The sequence below is a fragment of the Anas acuta genome, chromosome 3, assembly GCF_963932015.1.
Source record: "Anas acuta chromosome 3, bAnaAcu1.1, whole genome shotgun sequence".
Lineage (NCBI taxonomy): Eukaryota > Metazoa > Chordata > Aves > Anseriformes > Anatidae > Anas > Anas acuta.
This window is the reverse complement of record NC_088981.1, coordinates 87,790,081-87,816,129: the sequence shown is the minus strand read 5'-3', so window position 1 is coordinate 87,816,129 and position 26,049 is coordinate 87,790,081. Positions and strand designations below refer to the sequence as shown.

The 26,049-nt window shown below is 37.7% G+C and overlaps 1 protein-coding gene across 1 annotated transcript in view; it reads right to left on the bottom strand.

Moving 5' to 3' along the window:
* Positions 1–17,338, bottom strand: part of COL9A1 (collagen type IX alpha 1 chain) — a 64,833-nt gene extending 47,495 nt beyond the window's left edge. The window contains exons 1-5 of the mRNA XM_068678255.1: positions 17,171–17,338; positions 16,780–16,853; positions 15,308–15,385; positions 15,032–15,164; positions 8,612–9,008 (exon numbers count right to left, since the gene is read on the bottom strand). Of these exons, the coding sequence (XP_068534356.1) occupies positions 8,612–9,008; positions 15,032–15,164; positions 15,308–15,385; positions 16,780–16,853; positions 17,171–17,184 (696 nt within the window). The 5' untranslated portion in view covers positions 17,185–17,338. The remainder of the gene's footprint in view (positions 1–8,611; positions 9,009–15,031; positions 15,165–15,307; positions 15,386–16,779; positions 16,854–17,170) is intronic.
* Between the last annotated feature and the right edge of the window lie 8,711 nt (positions 17,339–26,049).

Here is a 26,049-nt window from a genome sequence, read left to right as displayed (position 1 = left end):
TACTCCAGAGCAGATCACCTCCCTGCATGCCTCCAGCCCCGAAATCTGAAGACATTTTATAGAGGAGGCATAAACCTGCAGAGGGATTTAAAGAGAGGTGAGATCCATCATTTATTTTTAAAGATGTTCCTATGAGCTCAGGCATTTTTCTCATATTATGCTATAGTGGTAGTTTTATTAAAGGACACACAGTCCCCAAAAGATTTTCTCTGACTGGATGGTTATGTCTATAAGGAGTGTGATAGGTCTGAGGACAGAAACAGATGGTTCAAGTGTGAGTGGTTCAGAAAACTGGATTGTATGTACAGTAGCAACACTCTGCAATTAAGTTATATATATCTGTGAAATTTCACATCTTCTTTGAGTTTTCATTTGGCATTGGAAAATGACCCAGGATTAAGACAACCTCTTCTCAGAAACTGCCACCAAGTCTCTCTTGATGAGCATACGTAAATAAATATATATATATCTTCTGCAAATAACTCAAATACACATCTTCAGAGGTGTTATCATCTGATTTATAATGCATCAAGTGGAATTTTAAGTACCAAAAGCATATTACACTGTGCATAGTTATTATTTTCAAGTTTTAAAGTCTAGGATTGTTTTCACTCTCTATCATATATAGTACCAGCTTGGTTTATGAGCCACTAATGAGTGATTTACCTGGGGGAAAAGAAAAATATTTTTTTCTTGTTGCAACATAGAATCCTGGTATAGAAAAGACTGTGATTTGTTTTTCTGAGAAACTGAAATAAAAGTGGGAGCAGCCAGGGGCTTCCATTTCTTATTTTTCTGCTTCTCTCAATCTTTCTTCTTATTCTATAGAGCTAAAGCAGCTTCCCACCACCTCTCCCACAACATAATATCTTAGTGTTTCCTGGCTGCCTCCTGCGCTCCTCTAAGATATCTCTTTGCTCTCTTCAATCCCAGCCTGTGACTAAAGCAGAAAGCAGACTGTCACTGAGACGCTTTCCTCTCCTGACACCTTCCTTACATTGACTTAGCTGCATGCTGACTGCTGGAGCTGAAAAAGGCTTTGAGTCTGAAGTCCTTTAAGATCTCTGCAAGACACCCACATGTCCACAAGTATATTTTTGTTATTCCTTTCACCTTCACTACTTCTCTGTTGCCACTCCTGAACTACTTGCTATCACATCTCTGCTGTTCTATTTAGCACAGTCATTCCAGTTTCCAGAGTGCTGCGAACAGCACAGAGGCAGTAGTTTCTTCTACCTGCAGTGTTATCTGACACCACTATCTGTCAGTCAATTCCTCATCTGCTTTATCCAGTTCTCATTTTAAAACCCTTCCCAATCCTTCATAATAGACATATAAAAGAATTGAACGTATACTATAATTTCTTACTAATAGGCAGCAATACAATGATTCATAAAAAGGCATAAAAATGCGACCAAATGACCCCCAGATGATAATTTACTTCATACCATACCATTAAATCCTGAGTCTGCATTATCCACCCTGGGAGCTCATTTGCATAGGCAGAGAGGTCCACAATGCCTCTAAAGCAGTGCTTACAATCTATTTCTGATTTAAATAATAATCTGCTTCTGATTTAAATGGGGTGGGTATGGTTCTAAGTGACAATGTTTTCTTTGCCATTTTATCTGTTTAATGTTAAAGTAAAATGATATTGAGCATTATTTAATAATGCTAAAAATAAAATGTAATCCATTCAGTAGCCAGGAAATGCTAGAATTAAGGTTGCCTGTAAAGCTTCCTCTGCACGTAATCTGAAACTCTGATTCCACACTTCTTCCCTCAGAACTTTTGCCTCAATTACCAGACCAAAGGAGCACGGCGGTGGAAATGGTTCATATACAGCAGAAACTGGAAGATTGGAAGTGAATATGGCAAAGTGTGATAGAAAAAGAAAGAATGGTTTTGTGGCAAAGGCAGACATGCCACAGTGGATTGTACTCCTGCTTTTGCCTCATAATTCTTATATAGTGTTAATTTCAATTTTTATTTTTAATCCAAATAGCCAAATTAGTCAGCAGTCTGCATTATGGGAGAAAAGGTTAGTAGCTTGAACTGAAGTATCTGGGTACAGGTTATGCAAGAAGGCTGATCAGTAACAACTGTACATGTAACTGAAATCAATAGTCCTGAGCTGTATTTGCAACTTATAAAGTGCTACAAAATTTGCAAACACTCTGAAAAATAACTTTTAAAACATACTACCAGCAGCCAATGCCTGCATCACTACATTGTTTTGTTTTGCCTTTTTTATATATAGATGATTGTTGCCTCTTTGTGTGTGTGCGTTTGTGTGTGGCAGGAGGGTTACCTTCAGATTTTTTTGGCTTCCGCACTAAGGTAAGAAAGGTGTGAGATGAGAAAATGCTAATTACTGGGTTGGCCTAGGCTTTGATGAATGACTGTCTAAGTGCTAACATCCAAGTCTCAAGAGCATCTACATTTTTAAGTTTGAACCAAGTTTTTCAACTTTGTACAAAGTCAATATCAAAACAGAAAAATTGTTAATGAGATTGTAAAATGGGATTACTTGCTACAGTAGGAACTTAACTTGCTGTTAGTGTCTCATATGCTTTCTTCCAACATTCTTGAATGGCCAAAGAGAAAACTGATCACTTTTTTTTGTTCAAGAAGGGGTTTGAACGATAAGCATTAAGTAAAACTCTCATGAGATTAATAAACAAACAGAAATAAGTCTTAATAAAAGAGGCAGGCATCACATGCAGAATAAAATACTTAGCATTCTTTACAAAACACTGTGCCACAATGTGAATGTGAAAGCAGTTGTAATATTTTGAACATGCAGTTTTAATTTGACATATCTTAGTTCACAGTTGCATAGTCAGGCAGCACTAATTTATTTATTTATTTTTAACCATGGTTTCTTGCTAATTATTTTGCTTTGGGCTTTTTTAGAATCTAAAGGATGCCACAATTTTGAAGATGCCTGGAGTAGACGTTCTATAAAATCAGTACAAGGTGTTATTAAGGATGAAATATAAGCACAATGTTCACAGAAATTAACCTTGGATAAACCAAGGGTAGTAATAAAGCAGAGTTATTAAAATTTAATCTTTTAAGACCCATAGGTGGTTATGACCCATAGGTCAATATCCTTGACATCCATTTTCCAAAATTCCCACAGGATTTCAGTTTCATTTTAAATTATTAACACAGATATAATTGGATTAGTTATGTCCATCAGTTCACTGTTTTGTCCTCTTAAGTTTGATGGAAATGCCCATAAATGCCCCAAGTTTTGCACATCTCAGTAGGAGAGCTATGCAATTCTGTTGTCTTATCAGTGCTTTAGATATGAAGGTTTAGTAAGACCAAAAGTTTAGTGAGACCAAAATATCTAGAGTACTACTTTCAGTATAGCAGCATAAGTCAACAGTGAAGCATTTAACAGTACCATAGGCTTTAAGAGAAATTGTGATGCTCCTCTGGGGGTAAATCAGAGCGTGTCTACAGCTGCCTTCTGGACTAGCTGGCTCCCTGTGTCCCGCTGGGTTACTGCTGCCTCAGGGATGATTCAAGGAAAAACAGCACTTTGGGGGAATTACGGTTCATCTAATTGATTTTCAGGTGGAGGTTTTGCTGTTTTTCATCGGTGGTATCTGTTTGTTCTAAGGGAAGTCTACTATCAACTGTTTTTCGCATTTGTTAAGTGACCAGGAATAAGCGACATCTATTTAAACATATCTTATCCTGAGAGATTTCACAGAGTGAAAAAAAAGACATGATTTTTTTTTTTTTTTTTTTTTACAATACATGGATATAATCCGTGCAACAGTGTAAATTAATCCTTGTTCAACAAATATTGATAAGTAGTTTCATCTTACATGCTGTAAGTTAGGTAACTGCACTGAACTAGTCAACAGCATTAAATGTAGATGAAATAATGATGTAGGATCACTTCTAGCCAACTGTTTAGTGACAATTATGAGAAAATCAGGGTAGTGCCTTTGAAATCACAGAAACTGAGGCAATTTACACCATCTCACAGCAGTTAATATTTGAGCAGTAGGAAATGAATGCCCTTACCTTTTCTTAACAAACATTGAATTCAGGAGGTAAGTTCTTTTTCAGTTTTGAACTGATGATATATCTTGTATTGCTTAGAGTTTATAGTCGATTATTTGAATTACTTTTAGATAAAAAGAACTATTTTCTTTTTTATCTAAGAAAAGATAAAATGCAGCTGTAAACCTGTATAAAAATTTGCCCTCTATAAAACATTCCAGAAATCCTGGGATAAATCTTTGTAAAGACTCAAAGGCAAGCCAGTTTCTAACGGAACTCCATTACTCTCAGAGGCAATCACAGTAACAACAAGCTATAAAGAATCACTTTTAAAATGACATGTATTATAGTGCACCTGTAAGAAGTTGACCTATTCTGCAAGATAAATAGAGCACTCACAGAATACTGAATAAATAAATAAATAAATAAAAAGAGGAAAACCAGGAAACATGACTTATGTCCTTTAAAAATTGTTAACACTGGAAGTCATGTACTTTAACAATGCTTGGAAATAAATTAGAAATTGTGCATGGGACATATTAAATAACCAAGAGTGCTGAGATGTTTAAACTAAATATAGTCAAGCAAGTTATAGGATAAGCCTAGAATGTACCTAACCATAGATATATTTACTCCAATTTAAGAGAAACCAAATACACAGGCCAAAACACAAACTTGTGCAGTATAAAAACACATTTTAAAATTTCTAGTCCATCATCCTGTGATTCTTTATTGTAATACCAGAGCATATGGCTTTCCTAAATCTACGTTTTTATAGTATCAGGCTGGACCAACACCATTGACAGTTTTGACTTCAGAGTACAGGCCATGAACAAGCCATTTCTATCTAGTGAGTCTTATGTCAAGCCCACAGCACTTTCTGAATTAAAGTATATTTTTTGATGTCCAGACTTGGTTTAAAAATTTAACGTGATGCTTACATTCTTCCTTCCTTGGCAGTTTGTTCCAGTGCTTTTTGTCAAAAAATGTGGAACATATTCCTGTTTTAAGGCCTACCTTATGTAAAAGATTCTATTTTTCCCCAAAAATACATTAAATATGTTTGAATATTTCCATAAACATTTTATAGGGGTAAACAAATATTTTGCATAATAAATGGTGAATTATAAGTGAAAAATAACATTTTGTCTTTTCATCCTTGAAGCAGTGTGACCCATACTTAACATTCTTCCAACCTCAAGGAGCTTCATACCAGTGCCTAATGGTGTAAGTGCTTAAACATAGATGAGACAGAAGTTAATGCTGGACACTCTTCCCTCACAAAACATCTGAGGAGCCCAACCTATTCACTGCTCCTTGTTTGTATGCATCACTGGGAAAAAAAAAAAGGGGGGGGGGGGGGTGTCTCTGCAAAACACTGAAGAGGAAGGAGGATAAAATTCTAATTTTCTTCTGCTGCTTTTCACAACTTCTTTAATCTTAGCCAAAACCATAGAATCACAGAACGGCTTGGGTTGGAAGGGTCCATTAAAGATTATTTAGTCCAACTCCTCTGTCATAGGCAGGTATACTTTCCACCAGACCAGGTTGCCCAAAGTCCCATCCAACCTGGCTTTAAACACCTCCAGGAATGGGGCATCCACAGCTTCTCTGGGCAACCTGTGCCAGGGCCTTACCACCATCATCATGAAAATGCCTTCCTAAATGTCCAATATAAGGCTACTGTCTTTCAGTCTGAAACCATTGCCCCTTGTACTGCCACTACAGGCCCTGGTTAAAAAAATAAAAATAATTTAAAAAAAATCTCTGTCTTTCTTACAAGCCCCCTTACATATATATTGAAAGGCCACAATGAGGTCTCCCCAGAGCCTTTTCTTCTCCAGGCTGAACAGCCCCAGCTCTTTCAACCTTTCTTCATAGGAGAGGTGCTCCAGCCCTTTGATCATCTTTGTGGCCCTCCTCTGGACTCACTCTAATAGGTCCATGTCCTTCTTGTGCTGGGGACCCCAGAGCTGAATGCAGCACTCCAGGCAGGGTCTCACGGGAGCAGAGCAGAGGGGGACAATCACCTCCCTCCACCTGCTGCCCTGCTTCTTTTGATGCAGCCTGGGATGCAGTTGGCTTTCTGGGCCACAAGTGTGCACTGCTGGCTCATGTCAAGCTTTTCATCCACCGGTACCCCCAATTCCTTCTCTGCAGTGCTGCCTTAATAAGTGTCAGCCAGAGCACCAATAGAGAATGGGTAGATATCCAAGTTCTTGCCAATGTCACCTTAATACTACATCTCTTTCCTAGTCTGTAGGCTGCCACTTCCAATCATTACTCCAGCACGCAACAGGAACCCTCCTTGTTTTTAAAGGGATGTCTGTGTGTCTAGCTTGAGGGCATGGTTTACTGTAGCACTGCATACTGGGAGCTATAATCCATAATGCCTACATCCTTCTGTGCATTTAATCTAGATATCTTTCCAAAGAAGAATGTGGTATCAGGGTGAAATTTTTTTCATCCTAGTGTCATGCCTAGAATATGTAAACTTTTCATCATCCCATCCATCCATTCATCTACTCATATCCCTCAGAACAGTAAGCAAAGCATGCAGCTAATCCTAACAGTATCAACTTCAGCATTACTTTTGAATGAAATTTTCAAAGATCAGTTTTTGTTCTCAACAGAAATGGTGTAACTTTTCACCTACTGATGTTTCCCAACCCACATCTAGAGCAACTTACCTAGGCAGCCACTTTCAGATATCTGTGGCAGCTTTCTCTCACCATTTTTCAAGTAAATCTGATTTCTATCTTGTGCAGCAGTGTTGCCTACACATACAGAAGCGACAAAGTATGAGAGGATACTTTTCTTGAGACATTTGGCCTTTGAAGTTCATTCAATTTTGGCAGATAACATGAGATATAGGTAATGCAAGATTATATCTCACTTCATGCATTTTACTTAAAAGCTGATGCAAATCTGCAATGTAGTAGTATGAGAAATGGTTACAATATGTTAAGCATGTAATTCTCTTTTTGCCATTCAAGTCATTTTAAAATGAATGCCCTATACCTTACTATTCATTTTATATGTTTTTAAGACACTTACAGAGGATCTTTGGGAAAGGAACAGGAAAATGTATGGAATTTTGCAGTTGTCTTTGCATTTTTTCAACAGTATTTTGAAACTATTTCCCTTTAATCTACAAAGTGAATGCAGAAAAATCCTTTCCAAAGTCTTAAATGTCATTTAATGCTACCATGGGACAAAATTCTCCTATTATTCAGCATAAAGTGCAGTATGACTCATTAGCTGAAAAAACACTGCCTGAGAAAAACACTTTTCACAGATGTCTAAAAGGTAAAATGCAGATGTGACAGCTACAAATTGTTTTCTGTCAGAAGTTATAGGTATGTCACTTTCTCTGTGTTTTATATTAATCACTCATCTTGGAAACTAAATCAGATAACCAAATAATAAAGTCCCTGGGGTTTTTCAGATTCAGTTTTCTTGGTAGAAGGTCACAAAAGCATTCAATATTTTCTGTAGGTCAGCCCCAACGTTATTTTCTCCATCAAAACAACTTTCCCCAAAATATAGTAGCATGAAGAGGATATTTTTAGCATTAAATCCTCTAACAGGATATAAAATAGAATTTCATTGCCTAGTGTTGCTACACAGAACAAAGGAACACTCTACAGTGAGTTTAGGTATCTAGTACCATGCACAAGGAAAGTTAATATCTAAGAAAAGGATTTGCAGGTCAGGATATGGGGATGGGATGTCCTGAGGTAGCCAGGAGAAGTATTGTGGAGCTGAGTGGGCTTTATGTCTCATCTCTGCTAGGCCCTTCACTTGGATTGGACCTGGACTCTGATATTATACTTCCAGGATATAGGATAGGAAGTATGCTTATGCGTCCTATGGTGCCCATTTACAAGAACCCTCTTTAAGAATTAGCTGTCTACTCTGGGTCAGTCTTTTTGAAAAAAAAAAAAAAAAAAAAATCAAGCTAATTAAAGAGAAAACAATTCTGTCAACAGGATCATACCAGGTAACACAATGATTGGAAGAGTTTCCTGAGGTATAAGATAGTGAAGATAATCTCTGATTTAGCACCAGTGTAAACATGGTTCTCTTACTTCTTGTGTGAACATCAGAGTTGAGCAAATAAGGACTCCCATCAATCTCTTGCAGAAGATATTCCCTTTGTATTAACTATTTAAAATATTTATTCTGACAGAGACAGAACTAATTATCTCTTGCTGATGGTTGGTTCACACATAGGAGTGAAAGGTCCCAATTCTTGCTCTCTTTGGTGTGAGCTTGATCAAGTATGATCAAGCATATGATGCAAACAAGGGAACTCACAGCTGATATATCCAAACAGCAGAATCCACTGACAGAAGCGTGGGTGTCTAAAACATTTTACTGTTGAAACTTAGACATAACCTGGGTGATCCCTTACCTTCCAAAGGATATCTATATGTGCAAAATTTGAAAATCATAGTACTTACCTGCCAAGTGCTGCCTTTTATGCTTTCAGGAAATATATGAAGATGCATTCCATGAAAAAGATTAAGTGTAAAGATCTTGTAAAACATTTTTTGTAGTAATTTAAGATTTTGATACTTACCGGAACTGAAATTTGAGGATTATTTTTAAGCTTTCCAAGCACAGCGAAGCCATCAACACTGATTTTCCCTTTTGGTTTTATGTTTAGGGTTTCTATTTTAATACAGTCAATGAAAAGTGTGACGCTGCTTGTTTCCACACTTATCATAAGCTTGTGCCATTGGGAATCGAACAAGAAAGGCAGGTGTAAAAATGATGCAGTTTGGAGAGTTCCATCCACTCCTTTATAAGAAAACTCGACACTTTTCATTGGACCATTAAGATTCACTCCAACTTGTTCTTTTCCTGAAGAATCCTGAATCTGCCAAATAGTCCAGTATTTCTGAAGTGTGGGTCCACTCATCCGAAAAGTAGTAAGAAAGGAATACTCATCAGGCAATCCATTGGAATATATTGCACTGTGTAGGATCAAAATAGAGTAAATTTGTTGTATTTCTTCTGAAAACCTCCACATACCACAACAGAGTAATAAAAATCAGTTCCTCAGTGGAATCATATTTTAAACATTCTTTTGTCATTCTTTTTATCTTCTACCTGAAGAGTCCCAAAATGACATACCTTTTTGAGTAATTGGTGTAACTGATGGCAAAATAAACTGGTTCAGAAACGTGGGTTCTTCTTCCTTCATCGTGAAGTATTTATGATAACCCTTTTGAAGTGTAATGGATCAAGCAACAGCAGGCTAGTACTTTACATTTAGAAAGTCTATCCTACAATCATGCTGTTTCTAATATTAGACTTACAAAATCAACTTAGTGTGACTTTCAATTGGTTAGGTAAATAGTGTAAAACTGTTTTTATTTTTGAAGACATAAGAATGTATTTAGCAAAGGCGTTTTCTTGTTCAGTCTGATAACAACCACTTTGTTAATGCATTAGCTATCACTTCAGCAGTAATCATACAACAGATCATTCACCGACAATCATGCACACAGTAAGAACCTACATTAAAAATGCATTGTGTCCTGTGGCACTGAACCATGAGGCTACAAGTAGCAGGGGAAGATCTGTCACTTATTACATGTTTCATTGTTTTGTACTCCTGTAACATCTGAGATTTGGAAACACAAACATGTACTACTAGCTGTATCACTGTTTCAAAAAGAGATGCCATTTTTTAGCTCAAATGTATTAGTGAAACTGGTAGAATATTTTTAAAAGATGCCTTTTCATATTCTATAGATGGTAAGATCACAGTGCCAGAATTGAGTTGACATTGACACATTGTTTGCCACATATCCACATTTAAGAATTTTACACACACACACAAAATGTACTTGACTAAAATTCTTAAGTATGGAGACATGCAGGGCTTTTTTGTCACCAGCATTCATTAAAATAACTCCTTGGGCAAGTAGACATTTTGAACAAAGATTATTTTTGTGGGGCAGATCAATCCTATCTCAGCAGGAATTTAGCCATTAGCGAACCTCCAACCTTAGGCTGAGATAAAAGAGGGGAAAAAACGAAAAAAATAGTTCTTATTCGGTATCCTTATGATTACTGAGTTGGTAAGAGCATACTTCACATTTCTTAGTGGTAATGTGTCCAAAGCTGTAGTACAATCATATTCCAGCAGGCGACGGCACAGTCTCACCAAGATTTCAAAAGGACTGGGAAAGCCTGGCAGCAGCAGCAGCTTCACCTTAATAATAAACCACCCGAACTGCTAGCGTCCCTGCTCCTTCCCCGTGAGCCTGGAGTCTGATATGTACTTCAGCTGCAGGGAAAGCTGGTGTATGAGGAACGGGAACACTTGGCTGGAAGATTATCTCCTTGCACAAGGCGCAGAGATATATGCAGGTGGGAGAGGGGGCTCCTTGCCAGCATCTTTAAGTTGTCTGCGCTTCGCTGTGACTCATTTTGCTGGTGACTGCAGATGCAGTTGTCTGTCCCAGCTGGCTTGTTTTGGTGGGATTTTGTCTAGCTTGTTGTGTTGTGTTTTGGTTTGTATCTTGCCATCTTAAAAGCAAATGCCAGTGATGTGTGGACACTTTACCTTTCCTCATATTCTGAGCACTTTCCAGTGTTTACTGCTGTCCACAGTCCTTCCTTTTGTTAGGCTTCTAGCTTATGCAACATATTTATATATATATATTCCTGCTCTGCAAACACCTTTCTGATGCACATTAAACTTTGCCAAGCTCCTGATCCAGTCAGCACATCCCTTATGGACCTCTGCATCCTTCTATAACATCTCTTAAACAAGTATTTCAGTCTCCTCTACTGGTAAAACCTTAGCTCACCCAAGACATTTATTTTTTCATTTGCTGAATCTCACTGTATGTTCTTGCACAACAGCTGTTTTTACTACTATCCTATCAAAGGTATTATTTTTTTATTTTTAGGTAAATTTTAAACTAAATTCCATGTGACTTTCCACTTTCTGTTAAGTTCAGTGGCTCTGGGGGATCTGACACGCCAAGCCTTACAGCTAAAAGAAGCATTACTAATCCCAGATCCTCTGAAGAGAGACTTGCATTCCTTCTCTGCACAGATAAGTTTTACTCTCACAGTAACACTGCTGAAAATATTGCATAGATTCTCACCTCATCTGACCTACTGGGAAAAATAAATGAAAGAAAGAAAAAAAAAAAAAAAAAAAGAGGGAGAGAGAGAAAGAGAGAGAGAAAAATAATAGGTATAATTAAAAAAAAAAAAAAAAAAGCCATCATATGGGTCCTCCTTCTTACTCAGAAATTAAAACAGAAAAGAATTACTTTAACTTTTTTGAGTGCTATACAAAGAAGAGAAGCTGTGCAAGACTTTGTGACATTAAAAGGAAAAAGGAAAAGGAAATTAAAGTATAAGAAATACTTTATCAACAGTATACTTTATAAAACAGTAAAAAGTCAGCGCACAAACATGAACATTTATATTTAAAAACATAATAATAAAAAATCAGAAGAGCTGCTGCCATTAGACAAACGACAAAATATCAGCATAACTAAACACAGTTTGACCAACACCAGAAACATACTCTGTGTGGCACTGTAACTGTGTAAGATTTATAATTTAAGTAAAGCAGAGACAGATTCTTATCTCTGTTACTCCCATGGTAATGAAAAGCAATCCCATTGGCTTTAGTCCTGCCCATGCATTTCAGTACACAGTTTTTCCCCATTTGTAATTCATCTAAGGAAACTTCTGAAACACCACTCTTTTATTTTCCTTTTGTTTCATAAATACCAAATAGTCTTATTATTCTGATAGCTTGAGTGCTTACCAGAAATATTTCTTTAAAATTTTAAGTCTGAGTCCTACAAAGCAGGCATCAATACAAACAAGATGATTTGACTGAATAGTCAGTGGAAACACTAAATAGCGTCATTGTCTTCAAAATTCATTAAGAGCAGCAGAATATTTTAAAATGTTAACTACAGGCTTGAATATTGCAAAATAACCACCTGCTTTATTATGTTTCTTTAAGAGTTAGTTTCTTAGATAGGCTCCATTTCCCACTGTGATAACTTACTCCTTGCTAAATGAAGATTTTAGAAATGTTACTGCAATCAACTAGAAACGTCTGTTGAAATTCCTCTGACCAACCTCATGGTAATGTAATGGTAATGCAGTACTATATACCCACAGGTGTGGGTTCTTTTGCATCTGCACCTCCTGAAGCCCAGAATCACAGCTGACCTAGCAGGAACTATCTGGCAGACATTACAAAAAAAAAAAAAAAAAAAAAAAAAAGGCAATAACAGTAGAAAACTAACTAACTAACTAAGCATTTTTAAAAGCAATTGTCCAAAGTCATTAGCCAGAAGGCATTTGCTAGGACTCATTACCCTCGGCTGGTCTTTATTCTTCAGAAACATCCAGGTCTGAGCTAATTATTTCTCTTATGAGCTAATTAGATTCTTAGTTGCTTTTTTTTTTTTTCTTTTCCATTATAGTGTCATCATCAATATCAATGGAGTGGTACTATGTAAGGTATCTTACATGTAAGGCAAAAAGGAAAAGCACCCAAACAACTTTGGTGGCTGGATGCAGGAAAGCCACACCTCCAGGCATTTGAGGCGCATTACTTTGTAGAGAAGCATTATTGCCAAAGGAAAAACCAGGAAATCAGCTTATGAAATTCTCTGGATTTTCCAAGTTTACTGAAAACGCTTTGTAAACGTCTTATTTTCATTTTATAATGTCCCATCTTAGTGTTTTTCAAGTCATCTTTTAAAGTGGTCTACAGTACACAACTTCCCCCAGAACAAGCACTGTTCAAAAGGCAGTTTACATTTTTACATTGCTCTCCTTTCTGCAGAGAAGAGACTGCAGGCAAAGAGATATAGCTTGTAGATTCATTGTCCGCATTCATGCTACTAAGTTCAGTGTGTCCAGAACTGTTCTCTGATACCAAGTTCACCTGGCAAGAGAAAGTGCTTACTTAAAAGTACTGCTTACTTCCAAAACACAATGACCACCTACAACATGGTCTAAGGTCCATGACCTAATGCTAACTGCCAAGCAGTACCCAGGATTTTTTTTAAGAGTGTTAATTAGTATGGACCAAAACCATGTCAAGGTCTTGCACAATATTTTAACAGTGTAGATGTTAATGTATGAATGCCCTGGAACATTCCCTGGCATTCATTTTTCCATGCAGGTGTTGACTTAGGGGCCTTGTGACATGACAGCGGCAATGGGATTCCCATTTGTGAAGTCAAAGGATTAAGACTTCATCCAGCACATAAAGGCAGCTAGCCTTTTTCCCCACTTAAAAACATATCACAAACGTATTCCTTTGTTGTAAAATATTTTTTAAGCTTGTAATTAAAAATCATCAAAATTATTACTTAAATTCTATAAACTCTGTTCATTCTGGGACATACTTCTGAACCTTGGCAAGTAAGCTAAGCAGCAAAAAGACCAAGTTGCAATTTCATAGATTTTAAGGAAGCTATGCACACTTTTTAAAGCTAAGTCCTTCAGCTACTGTGTAAGCTAGTTCTACAGCAAAGACTGAATAAATATACTGAGCCACAGCCAGCTAACTGAGCTCTCATTCCCATGCCATTGCCACTGTAATGTTGACTAATACAGGTTGGTGTAATGATCATACGCCAGCCTAAATTTTACTATTCCTGATACACATTGAATGAATAGTGACAGGCAGGCTATGACAAATTGAAATTTCAGGTAAACTGTGAGCTAGCATTGCAGTGTGATGGCACACCGCTGACTGAGGGTGCCAGTCAGCATCATGAATGTGGTAAATCCTTGATACTACAGCACCACACCAAGCCAACAAGCCCAGTGGCAGCAGTCAGCTCAGATGTCACAGCATATTAACAAAGCTGGTATAGGCTTGATTAGAGATTATTTGTGTGTATCAAGCATACCACTAGAGCCATTTACAGCAATACGTCTAAGCCTTCTTCAAAATATTATAGCTTTGATATCTCAGACTCTTTCTGAGATAAAATGCACAAGTTGAGAATATGAGAATCTACATTTTTTCATAAAATGAAGATCGCATTTTCTCTCTGTGTTTGGATTCATCTTTATGCACTAGCAGCCTTGATTTGCCACTGTGAGGGAAAGTAATCGAGTCCGATGCAACCACCCAGTTAAACTCAAAACTGGGTAACCTAATGGCTATAGAGTCAAAAGCCAGGGAAGACTGCAGCAAGCAAAAGTTGTCAGTGATAGCTGGTGTACAACAGAAATACTTTGCTCTCCAATTATTTCTACCTGAAACAGCAGTCCAATGAAGGCTATGCCAGTCAATTGCTAATTAAAGGAACTCTTAATGACATCAGGTGCTGGACCAGAATGCAGGGTTGCACAAGTTTGGCAAAGACTTCTCTACCCTGTTGTACTGTCTCTATTCCTTCACCTGCACCAAGCCTGGCTTCTAAAGAACTAACATAATTAGATTCCGAAATAGTGGCTCCTGTTGCAATTTGCCTGTGACACGCTAAAAAATAGCTATCATCCTTTGTAGATTTAGTGATCATAAATCAGCCAGGAACATGCATGCAACAGTTATCCAAAAAAGCAAGCAAAAAAACAAACAAACAAAAGTTTCAATTCTTGTCTCTGCAGCCTTTAAAGGATAAGGAAAATCTCTTTGTTTCAATGTTTTAAGAAAACTTTCATTATTGCCCTCTTGTTGTCTTTGCTTCACCTCTCTGCTTTTGGCCTCACTTTCTAGAGGTGAATATATTTCTTTCAGCAGACCTGCAGGAACCCTGAGCAATACCACTGGTAGAGAAACGTGGTTGTCCCCGAAATTGCTATTACAGAATCAACCTCGTCTGGTAGTGTCAATGAAAAAAAAAATGTATAGAAGTTGAACTCATCTTTCCCTTTCAAAAACTTTGCAAATGAGGTCATCTAACTACAGAGAGGATCTATTACTTAAATAATAAACTTGCAAAATGTTTATATTTTAAAATCAAACAGCAGAGAAAATTACCTGGTTGGGATCCTGAAGTCTACATTGGGTCCCAATTTATAAGCCACTTGTAGAGCAGTGGAACCCACCACTCTCTGGATAACTCCTTGGGAAGCAGCTTTTTCTATTTGGAACTGAGAAATCAGGTCAAAGCCTACAAGAAAAAATATACATGCCCAAAATATAACTTTTATTTTAATTTAATTTCAGCATTGTACAGTGACAGAGCTGAATATAACCTGAATATTAGAGTTTCTGAGCAGCAGCTATTTCCTGAAAAGGTCAGATGATACTTGCCTGGTAAGTCATCTTGGCCAATCCTAATTGTTGGACAGAGATCAGTTCTCCGACTAGCACCCAGGATGGCTGGTAGTCCTGCAAAAAGGGGTGAATTAGTTAACCATGTGTCTGCAGAGAGATCACCTTAAAAATTAATTGAAGCAATTGTAAGAATTTTATTAATTAAATAGAACTATAAATAATAAATGTAAAGTGTACTTGGTAAAGCCAGAGGTCAAATAAAATAAATATCTGTTTCTAGGGAGCTCCAAATTTCAAATGAATCATTATTTAATTTATTAGACCTTTAAATGAGGGAGTTGTTATTCTTTTCTAGCAGAGTTATGGAGGAATAATTGTACCAGCATAAGAAGACCTGCAGTGTTAGGAGTTTTAGGTCTGGAATTTTTTTTGGTTTAAACAAATTAAAAAAAAAAAAAAAAAAAAAAAAAAAAAAAAAAAGCCTGTTGCCCAAATCAATAGTGTTCCTAATCCAAAGGAAACTTAAACAAGCTTTATGCCAACTAAAGAGGCTGTTGAGGGGAGAAATTGTTGGCACTTCTTCCATCCTCTCTGGTATTCCAGGTGTTCCCACCATCTACTGGGCCACGTTTGATCAGAGAAAATCTGATTCATGAAATACATGGTAGGAGTAAGAAGGATTTACAGACTTTTTTTACTGATCCAAGCAAGAATGTGGAAGACATTTGTTTGAAGAAAGCAAATTTTAAAATGTAATTTTTCTGAATATTATCTGCCAAGAAGCCCCGCAATGAAGTGGAGACCCAGCTGATTTCCCTAATTTAAGGAAGGAAGAAGGGAAAATAAACTTTTATTCAAATAATTTCAGAATTCTGTGCAAGTCCAGTATCAGGTCAATATGGAAAATGTTAGTAGAGTCTGGTTGGGGAAGAATGAAGAATGCAAGTTGGAAGGAGATACATTTCTAACCTACAGAGAGCCTCTTGTGTGCTGCAAGGGCTCAGCCATAAATGTGGGTTTCCTTCTGACAACATAGGCTTAAAGGGAACATTCAAGCTGACATGTTACACCTTAGAAATAGCCTCATTCTATATTATTTGATGAGACTTCTGGCAGACATCCAACCATTTATATTTTATTCCCAGCAAATAAAGTGGAACCAGTTTGTTGCCATATATAGCAGACTAATATCTAACTAGGAGCACTGAAAGATGGGGAGGAGAGGGAGGAGGGGGAATTTATGTCATGTTCCTACCACCTATATGCAGATTTTAATCTTTACCTTAAAAAATACATCTAACAGTGCATTTAAAATAATACACATAGCTCTCACTTTTTCCCCTCTTTCTCTATACATACATGGATACATACAGACACACACAGGTAGTTCTATCTTTCTGTTGTGATGGCTAGCTAGAGAGGATTTTAATTTTGAATAAGCTCAGAATAATTCTTTTGACAGTCAAAATTACAGAAAGATGAAAGGCGGATAAAGTCTATCTCCTTACTTGATTGTTGCTGGATGGTAGCTGAGACGAAAGACCCCAGAAAACTACACACGTACAAGAAAGCTGTAATTTTCCTGTAAACAGAAAGCAAACTCCAGTATGAATGTATAGTTTCTGACAGATTCTGCTGTTGACTTTCTCCTCAGTCATGCATATTAAGTGTATAAAACCATGAGGTAAGAACTTACTAACAGACTTGACAATTTCTTTACACAAGAACTTTTTATCTTTGTCCTTATAATAAAACATGTCTACAAACTCTTGCTATTACCATTTCTTTCGTATAATGCTGTCACGAAAACAAACAACAAAGAAGGCAGTTGGCAAAGACAGCTTTAACTGTTCTAATCTCTTATTTACAGATTTCTCTAAACCCCACTTGTTCTCTTACCAGTTGCTTTTCATCTTCACTGCTGCTTTTCTTCACTTCTCTCATGTGAATATTTGGTGTAGATATTCACACTCTCTGGTTCCCTGTCATTAGCCCTGTCAAGGAGAGTGTGAATGGGTGCAGACTGCTCCTTCTGCCCCATGCAGGACTCAGCAGGGAGGGAGGTGCAGCTGCTGGGTCGGTTTTAACCTTGCGAAGGGAAGGAGGTGGGGGCTGGACAGACGTGTGTCCTGGTGGGGTCTGAGGGCGGATCTCAGGAGCCAGCTGAGCACAAAGATGCCAAGAGAGCAAAGAAAAGGCTGCTGCTTATGCCAGCGTCAGGGTAGAGAGATTAAGAAAATGTGAGTTAAGCGATGCCAGTCGCCGAATGGCAGGGTCTGCTGTTCAGCGAGGCAGATGAAAGAATTACATGTACCAAGGGATTTTTGAGAAAACTGGTGGCCCTGACATGGTGTTAAGGCTAAAAGCTTTCACGAGAAGAGACCAGTCCTAGAAAGGAGATAGTTTTATTTCTCACTGATTTATTCATCTGATGTTCTCAGGAGAAGCCTAGCTGGAGATGTCCCAGTTGATCCCTCTGAATAAAACCAATTATTTAAAAAGGGTTTTATTGCTTAAACTTGAGCCTTTTTAAGGAATACATGTACACACAGGCACCACAAAGTAGACTCCTGTTCTTCAGTTGATAAAGCACTTGTTTTCCATAGACAATACACACGTTTGGACACAGAAAGACATTTGTTTGCGTTTGCTCACATGGCTAGAGACAGTGAGAGAGTCTAAAATCTGTATGCATGAAAAGACCAAAGGAAAGGGGTGAAAAGCCAAGAAGTCCTGATAGTTGCTGCAATCAAAGATGCCTGATCAAGCACATAATCACAGATCTTGAGTGACACCACTTTTTCCGCCATCAAGAAAAAGGTAAATACCTGGAGGCTTATAGTCTAGCATCATGATGGTCAACCTATGACGTGTGCCAGAATGGGCAGATGAAACTACTGTCAATTAAGAAAATTAAAAATTGGAGAAATATTATTTAGATTTCACAATAACTTTGCTGAAGTCACCATAAACCTGAGTCACTTATCCACCATGCTAATATTTCTGTTGTGGCATGCAGTGATACCTGTAGGATGCAAGAGGAATTTATAAGGAGCAGGAGGGAGTGATGTGGAAGTCCCATGAAGCTATAAGGAAGGGGAAGGGATGATGTGGCATGGGAAAGAACAAATGAGAGCACTCGGGGTTTATAAGGAGTAACAAATTTGTGAAGGAATGGAAGTGTCAAACCATCTCTTTCATCAAATGGGAGGTTGTGGCAGGCAGTGTGCACTTGAGACTGTTTCATATTGTCGATTTATTTACAGCAGCATTAAGGAAGAAAAAGCCATCCAAGTAGTTAGATATGGAAACATATCTATACCATCTTCGAATAGATTAGCAAATATTTTGGGCACACAACAAAAAGAAGTCTGACATTGCTTGTGTCTGGGGCTATTCAAACAGACATAATGCCCTCCAAAGAAATGGGGGGGAGCTTGTTCAGAGAAATTTGGAAAACACATACTCGGTTTCTGAACAATCTATAATCTATTTTCATTTGCATTTCATTTCAGTGATTCTCACGGGGTTATTTTGTACCTGTAATATGTCTTCTCCCAATCCAACATCTTCAAAAGACATACTTACTGAAATAAAATGATGTAATTAAGGCTTGGAAAACTCATTTGCTATTCTATTTGTGAGAAAAGGAAAACGCTTTAAAAGATGCTAATAGGCTCTGATTGTCCTGTGTGCATCCTGATGCCTTCCACTTGAAACAAAACTCACAATCTACGATGAACCTTCTGATTAGGTGTTCTACTAATAATTATCACATTATCTTCAAAGAGCCCGATAAATGTTAACAGACAAACTAGTGGTAGCTGATTTAATAGCTCCATGATCTGGTCAATATTATTCCCATTCCATGTAGATGTAAACTGAGATAGATGGAGAAGGTATCTTATATACCTTGCTGAGGGTCACAGGGACAGTCCCTGTCCAACTGGTATACGGATTCAGAAGACGTGAGTATTCTGATGTGTCTCTTTGTCACTTTGTGTTTTTCTGTTTTTATGAAGGCTAATACATAAATAGGCTAATACAGATATTTATTTTTTTTCCCAGGAATTTTCAGTGCACTGTAATTGATGTTTAGCCACTTGCTTGGGAATTCATCACCTAAAAAACAACTGCTAAACCCTTGAAAGTAGATTAATTAAACAACATAGAATGTGATTCTGCAAAAATATCTCTGTTGTTTAGCTAAGGTTTGGTGACTTTGATCAAATATCTCCTGAAGACAAGCCATGTAGGAATGTCATCACCTCACTAGGTGTTTAAAAGTGTGCTCACACATCTGACTTCACATCCCCTCCTCATATGTCTGATTCCATATTCCTTTTCTTATGTGTAGCTTGAATTGGTGAACATGAATTTGCACAGCTGTCTGGTAAGACTGTGGTCTTGCCAGGGAAATAGCAAATAAATTAGGTGGACCCAGCTTCTCCTGCAGGTATAAAGGCTTGCTCTCTGTGATGAAAAAGGTTCCAGTGAGATGGCTGTAGTTAGACTTTCAGAAGGCGCAATCCAACACAAACCACAGAAACCAACATTTGGCTCAGGAGGAGCTGTTAAATGTGGCAGAGAAGAAGGTCCCTCAGTTCAGGCTCGGGCTGAGTGCAATTTGGGATGGCTAAGTTAAGCCATCTCCTGACATTTCATTGTTTGACTAGTCTCGAAGAAGCTCAGTGTCACTGGCTTGTACTTTCAAGCAGGAATTTTAGGAGGGACTAGACAAGTTTGTTCTTCCTCTGAAAAGTATTTGAGGCATACCTGCAGATATTGATGGCTCACGAACAAGCTTTGGGAACCAGAGGAACCAAAGTCCAATCTGCTTTGCTAAAGCCCAAGTGAGTGGTCTCACAAGAGAGTAATGGTTGCTGGCCTCAGCCTTGCCCCTGCTCCTCCAGGTACAGCTGGAGGGGAGAAGGGCAGTGGAGAAGACTTGAAGGAGGTTGCTTTTTATTTATCTCCTCTTTGAAATGCCACGTCTGAATCACACGGTACTTCTCTTTTAAATTGTGCCTTCATTCTTGCCATTTAACTTCAGCTTCTTAAGGCCACATTCATCATTCAGTTCACAATAACAAAAATCTATTTTTCACAATTCATCTTTCTTCGTTCTTATTTATAGGACAATGGACACTGCTGCCTGTTCTTTTGGTATTTTAACAGACTCTGGTACAAGCACATGCCACTCACTGAACTTGCATGAGTTTGGCTCTGATAGTTCAAGATTAACTGCACACCACTATGACTGATAGTGTTTCTGAAAGATCAGCTCTTTATTAATCACTCTAAGAGTTAAGACAACTTAGACCTGTGGCCGATCCCATTGACATCAGGGGCAAAACTTGCACTGACTTAAGCGCCTTTTAATTAAACCAACAACGAATAATTAAACCAACATCCAAAAGTCTAGGGTAATTGAATTGACAGCAAAACTATAATCCTTGCCAGGTTCCAACACATCACTGGAATTCAGCATATAATTTATTATCCGATAAATCCTTACCTTCATCACATCATAAAAATGTACTTTTCTGTCCAAAATTTTATGAATTCTGGCATGGGAAGAAAAACAGCTTTTCTTTCCAAGCTGTCAGATTTCATTTTTCATAAAGACCAAACAGCTTCTTTCTAGGAGAGGTCACTTAGAGAAATCTGGAAGTACATGGGGCCAGAATCATCTCCTCAGCATAATCAGCCCTCCAGCTTAACCTCACTGCGCTATCATTGAAACCAGTTTGTGAACGTCCAGGCTTTCCCAGTGCAGTCTCCAAAATCCAGCAGATCTCTGTGGGATGTTCATGGAGATGGTATAACAGAGATGGCACAAACAGAAATGGTATATACATCAGGCCAGACAAACTTCCACCAGAGCTTCATGTCCCTTTGCCGTAACAATTCTTTCTATGGATGAGACTCACTGTTCCCATACCTTGGAATGAAAGTCTGCATTGGGGCATCTTTCCTATTTTCATTTCTTTCTAGGTCAAAAGATTTGTGCTTTGTCTCCAGGGGTGCCAGACAGACATTATCCCCTAATGTTACAGTCAGTAATTCCAATTATCTTAAATATAGGAGAATTTATTTTCTAGAGGAATTGCAGAGAAAATCAAAAGTGAAGTTAAGCAGAGTTCAAGCAGAAATATGCTAATATTGCAATAAAAACAGCTTTATTTCAGCAGAAATTAGAATTCTGATCCCACTCAAGTTATGGCAGTGTTGGTCTACAAATCACACTGATTTACTGATTTGATTCTCAACAAAAGAAATAGGATCAGAAATATAATTTGTATGATTGTATTAGATAGTTTAGTATAAAATATAGTAAAGAATTTCAAATTTGTAATAGCAAATAGTACTCCTAAGACCTGGGATCTGAATCTCACAATGCACTTAACTAGACCTGTATATATATATATATATATATATACACATATATACATGCACATACATGCATGTGTGTTGGAAGCATCTCCAGTCATATTTGATATAACTCAGTGATATTGTTTTATATTGTTATCTCTTCCTATTACTGCAAATTACCTAAATATTATCCCAACACCATCACACCATTTTAGAGGATGAAAAACATGTTCTTTCACGTTTCTACAGAGCTGGGAAATTCTAACACTATAACTCAGATTCTTTTCCAGCCAAGCTTATGTTATCTGATCACAAATTCCAGTTCTTAAAAGCTGAACTTTTTGAAATTGTTAACATGATGGAACTTAGCCCCATTGATATTTATCTCAAAATGACGCAGCAAGAATTATTTTACTGTCACGAAATATTCTTTGAGAGAAATCATGCCCTTGATAACACCAGTAACAAACCTTCCATTGATTTAATCAGGATCAAGATTTCCCTTTCTTACACAAGCATATGTGCACCACAACAATGATTCATAGGTGAAAACACTCATGAAATTAAAATTAGCAAACAGTTATTTCACTCAGTGACAAGGCTGGCAGCACTCCCTGCCCTGCTGCTTGTCTCCCCAGCTGGCCTCAGCACCCTTCACCCCCATCCACAGCCCAGCCTGGCTCCAGCTGCCTGGCCCCAAGGGCAGGGAAGGTTTTCCTCAGCCCAGCTCAATGCCCCTTGTGGAAAAAAAAAAAAAAAATGCAGCATAGCAGAGGTTGAGAGGTCTTGACATGGCAGGGAAGGAGAGAAATATTAATTTCCTCTTACTCATTTCTACAAAAGAGCAAATTCTGTGACACAAATTTTGATTTCTGTGGCAGCTGGGAAAAAAAAAAAAAAAATCACATCATTGAAGACTGTGAGGTTTCTGTAGCAGCTTTTTGTCTGAATTGTGATCCCCAAAGTCTCCAGCTCTTCCCAAAGTCATTTCAGACTTTTTGCAGACTTAGGAGATCAGTGTGTAGGTTCATGTTTATTCAAGTGCTGTTTGAACAGCTCTGGGATGGGGACACAGTTTGTTTCATAATGAAAACTAGGTTTCAGCAACTTATGACATTAGGGCAGATCCTAGGACCAGAGAATGCTGGCAAATATCGACCTCTATGACATGTTTATGACATGTGGAATATACATTTTAATCTGCAAGATATGTTTTGTATCAAAAAAGTGTGCCAAAATTTAACATTTGCTATTTTCTCTCTTGTGAGAAACATAAAGTACATAAATATGACAGAATAACACAATAATAAAACATTGGGAAGTATATTTCTACCTTCTTGCAAGGGTTCAATTATTTATAACAAGTTCTATGTCATCATTGCACAGATTTTACACTTCCACTTGCCCCTGTTTATTGACATCAATACAGCTACTGGATTGCAAAAATCGTTCTGGTCAGAAGTTGATTCAGATGAAACTAACACAGAAAAAAACCTTGTCAAAATTATTCTTTCTGTTTTCTCTCAGTGAGTCTACCTTTATGTCATGACTGGCAGTGTCCTTCTGAGCATTGCGCTGACAAAATGATGGCTACAGAGTAAAAAACATGGGGTAGAATTAATGATCATTTTCAAAGCAGAGGGAGGTTTATTAGCCAAGCCCCACAGAGATTTGTACAAAGGGTTGTGTTGTTCAACATATCCAGAAATGATTTTGAAAGATTGTGAATAATGATGTGGTAACACCTGCAGATATGAGGAAGTTACCCAAGCAATAAAAATGAACGTTGAGGGCATAAAATTGTGGGAAAGTCCCAAAATACCTAGTAAGCATTTGATAAAATAGCAGATGAAATTCCCTTTAAATAAGCAGGGAATAATAGGCAATGAAAAAAAAAAAAAAAAAAAAAAAAGTCCTAAATTTATGTTGGCTTCCACCGTTCTAGAAAGATATGTCAGCTATTCTATGAAGAGTTATGAAAACATAGCCCAGTGCTTAGTAGTAGGCAAAAAATGAAAACTGCATGTTGGGAGAAATTAGGAAAACCATCATGAACAAAGCAGAAAATTTCAAATCGCTACTGCATAAACCATGGTCAGCAGGGTTGGGAATGATTTCAATATGAGTAAGAATTTCAGTGTGGAGAAGAGGAGGTTAAGGGGGATCTCATCAGCATACATAAATACCTGACGGGAGGGTATAATAATAACAGAGCCAGGCTCTTTTCAGTGGTGCCCATGCCAGAACAAGCAGAGGAGGTTCCCTCTGAACATCAGGCAACACTTCTTTACTGTGCAGGAGGTGGAGCACTGGTACAAGTTGCCCAGGGAAGTTGTGGAGAGGTCTCCCTGCTTGGAGACCTTCAAAGCCATCTGGACATGACCCTGGGCACCTATAGGTGTCCCTGCTTGAGCAGAGGGTTGGACTGCAGAGGTCCCTGCCAACCTCAGCCGATCTGTGATTCTGTGAATCCTGCCTCTCTCCCATTCAGTGACTCTATAAACAAATGAGGGTTCTTCAACCTTGAAATAAATGAGATGTAATAAATTATGAGCACCATGGAAAAAGCAAATAGGGAACAGGTGTTGCTCTCTTCCAGAACAAGGGCTGAGGTTATCAACTGAGGCTGGAAGCCAGAAGATTCAAAACGAGCAACAGACTAAATTTCTCATACAGCATGTAGGTGAGCAGTGAAATTCTTTTCCACATGACATTGCAAGTGCTAAAAGGTTGTAAGGGATCAAAAAGAGACATGTCAGATTAATGGAGGAAAAATCCACCAGGGACCACCTCCAGCTCACAAAGGTACTGGACCACAAATCACTGCCGGCCGGGAAAATACATTGGAGAAAAGTTGCAGTGTACTCATTCTACCCGATGTGCTTCTTTAGGCATCCGCTATTAATATCTATACCAAAGAAAGTATGCTGTGTCAGATGTTCTTTCGGTCTGACCTGATACAGATGTTCTTAATACTTAAAATACTCTGCAATATTGAAAATTCATAAAGGAAAATCTCTCCTTTTAATATCAGAACACATTGCAGGAGACTCAGACCAAGCAGCATTCCTAAGAAACAAAAACAGCCATAGTTTAAGAAGAAGGGATTTTCCTTCTGCTGTTTCTAATTTTCTCCAAAATGCAAGATATTGGGATGGAAGCTTTATTCTTGTAAATGGAGAGGAATCTCAAAGAGCACATCGCAGACTGGGCATTATCTGAACAGCATAGGATGCATAGAAAAAAATAAGACTGGGGGGATCTGTGAAGGTGACCTGGTACAAACTCTTCTCAAAGCAGAATCTATTTCAAAGTCAGAGCAGGTCATATCTCCAAGGTCAGAGACTCCTGAATCACTCACAACAACTGAACCAGGGCTTAGACACAATCATGTTGGCAATTTTTTCTGCTCATTCAAACAGAATTTGTACTGCTGCAACTTATGAGTATTTCAGTACCTGTACTCAATTTCTGGACCTTGTTCTCCATTGTCTTGACCTGAAGAATGAAAAAGACTTTCACTACCAGAAACAAGTGAGTTGGTAGTTACTTTCTATTCAGTTTCTATAGCTGTAAGTAGCTATTGCTGATGCAAGAATCAAGTGCTCAGATAGTTTAAGAGGAGTGTATGGCAAGACTGAATTCAGAAAAGAAAAAATATTTTCCAGTGGTATCTGGGTGATATCTGCAATATTTCTTCTGGAAAACTACGTGAACTTTTCTTAAGAAACCAAACCACAAAAATAGAGGGTGAGCAGCAGACTATTTATCATCTTGATTTTTTTTAAATAGCAGGCTTTAGAAAAGATTGGTAAATGTTTTACTGCAACTCACTTAAGAAGGAATGTAACGTGCCTATAAATAAATTCATGCTGATTATCTAGAGGCATAAGCTTCTCTGTCTCTCATGTTTCTGATGCAACGCTCTGAAGTATATCTCATCAGATATGATTAGATATTTCCTGTTGTCATTTACAAATTAGTCACTCCTGCAAATGTCACAGAACTTGTTTTGCTGCTTTCTCATTTATTTTTAGAAGTCCTATAGTTGGCTTGACCAAGATCCATTGTTACTACCATTTTTTTATTCCCCTCTTTTTTTTGACCAGTGGGCTTCTCGTACAATGGACCTGAGAAGTCTTATTTTTTGGATCTCTTTTCATTAAACTTCTGTATAGATGAGACTTTTTTTTTTTTTTTTGTATGCAAAATATATATATATATGTAAGAACGTATTTTTGAATAGAAATTATTGTAATATATCTTCAGATTTCTTTCCCTTTGCTTACCACTGAAGTGATACCTTTGTTCATTTCCTAAAGCTTAGAACTTTCCCAGAATTTATGTCCTTATAAATTATGGATTGAGAAATCCATAACATTTATAACATGCAGGCAACTATA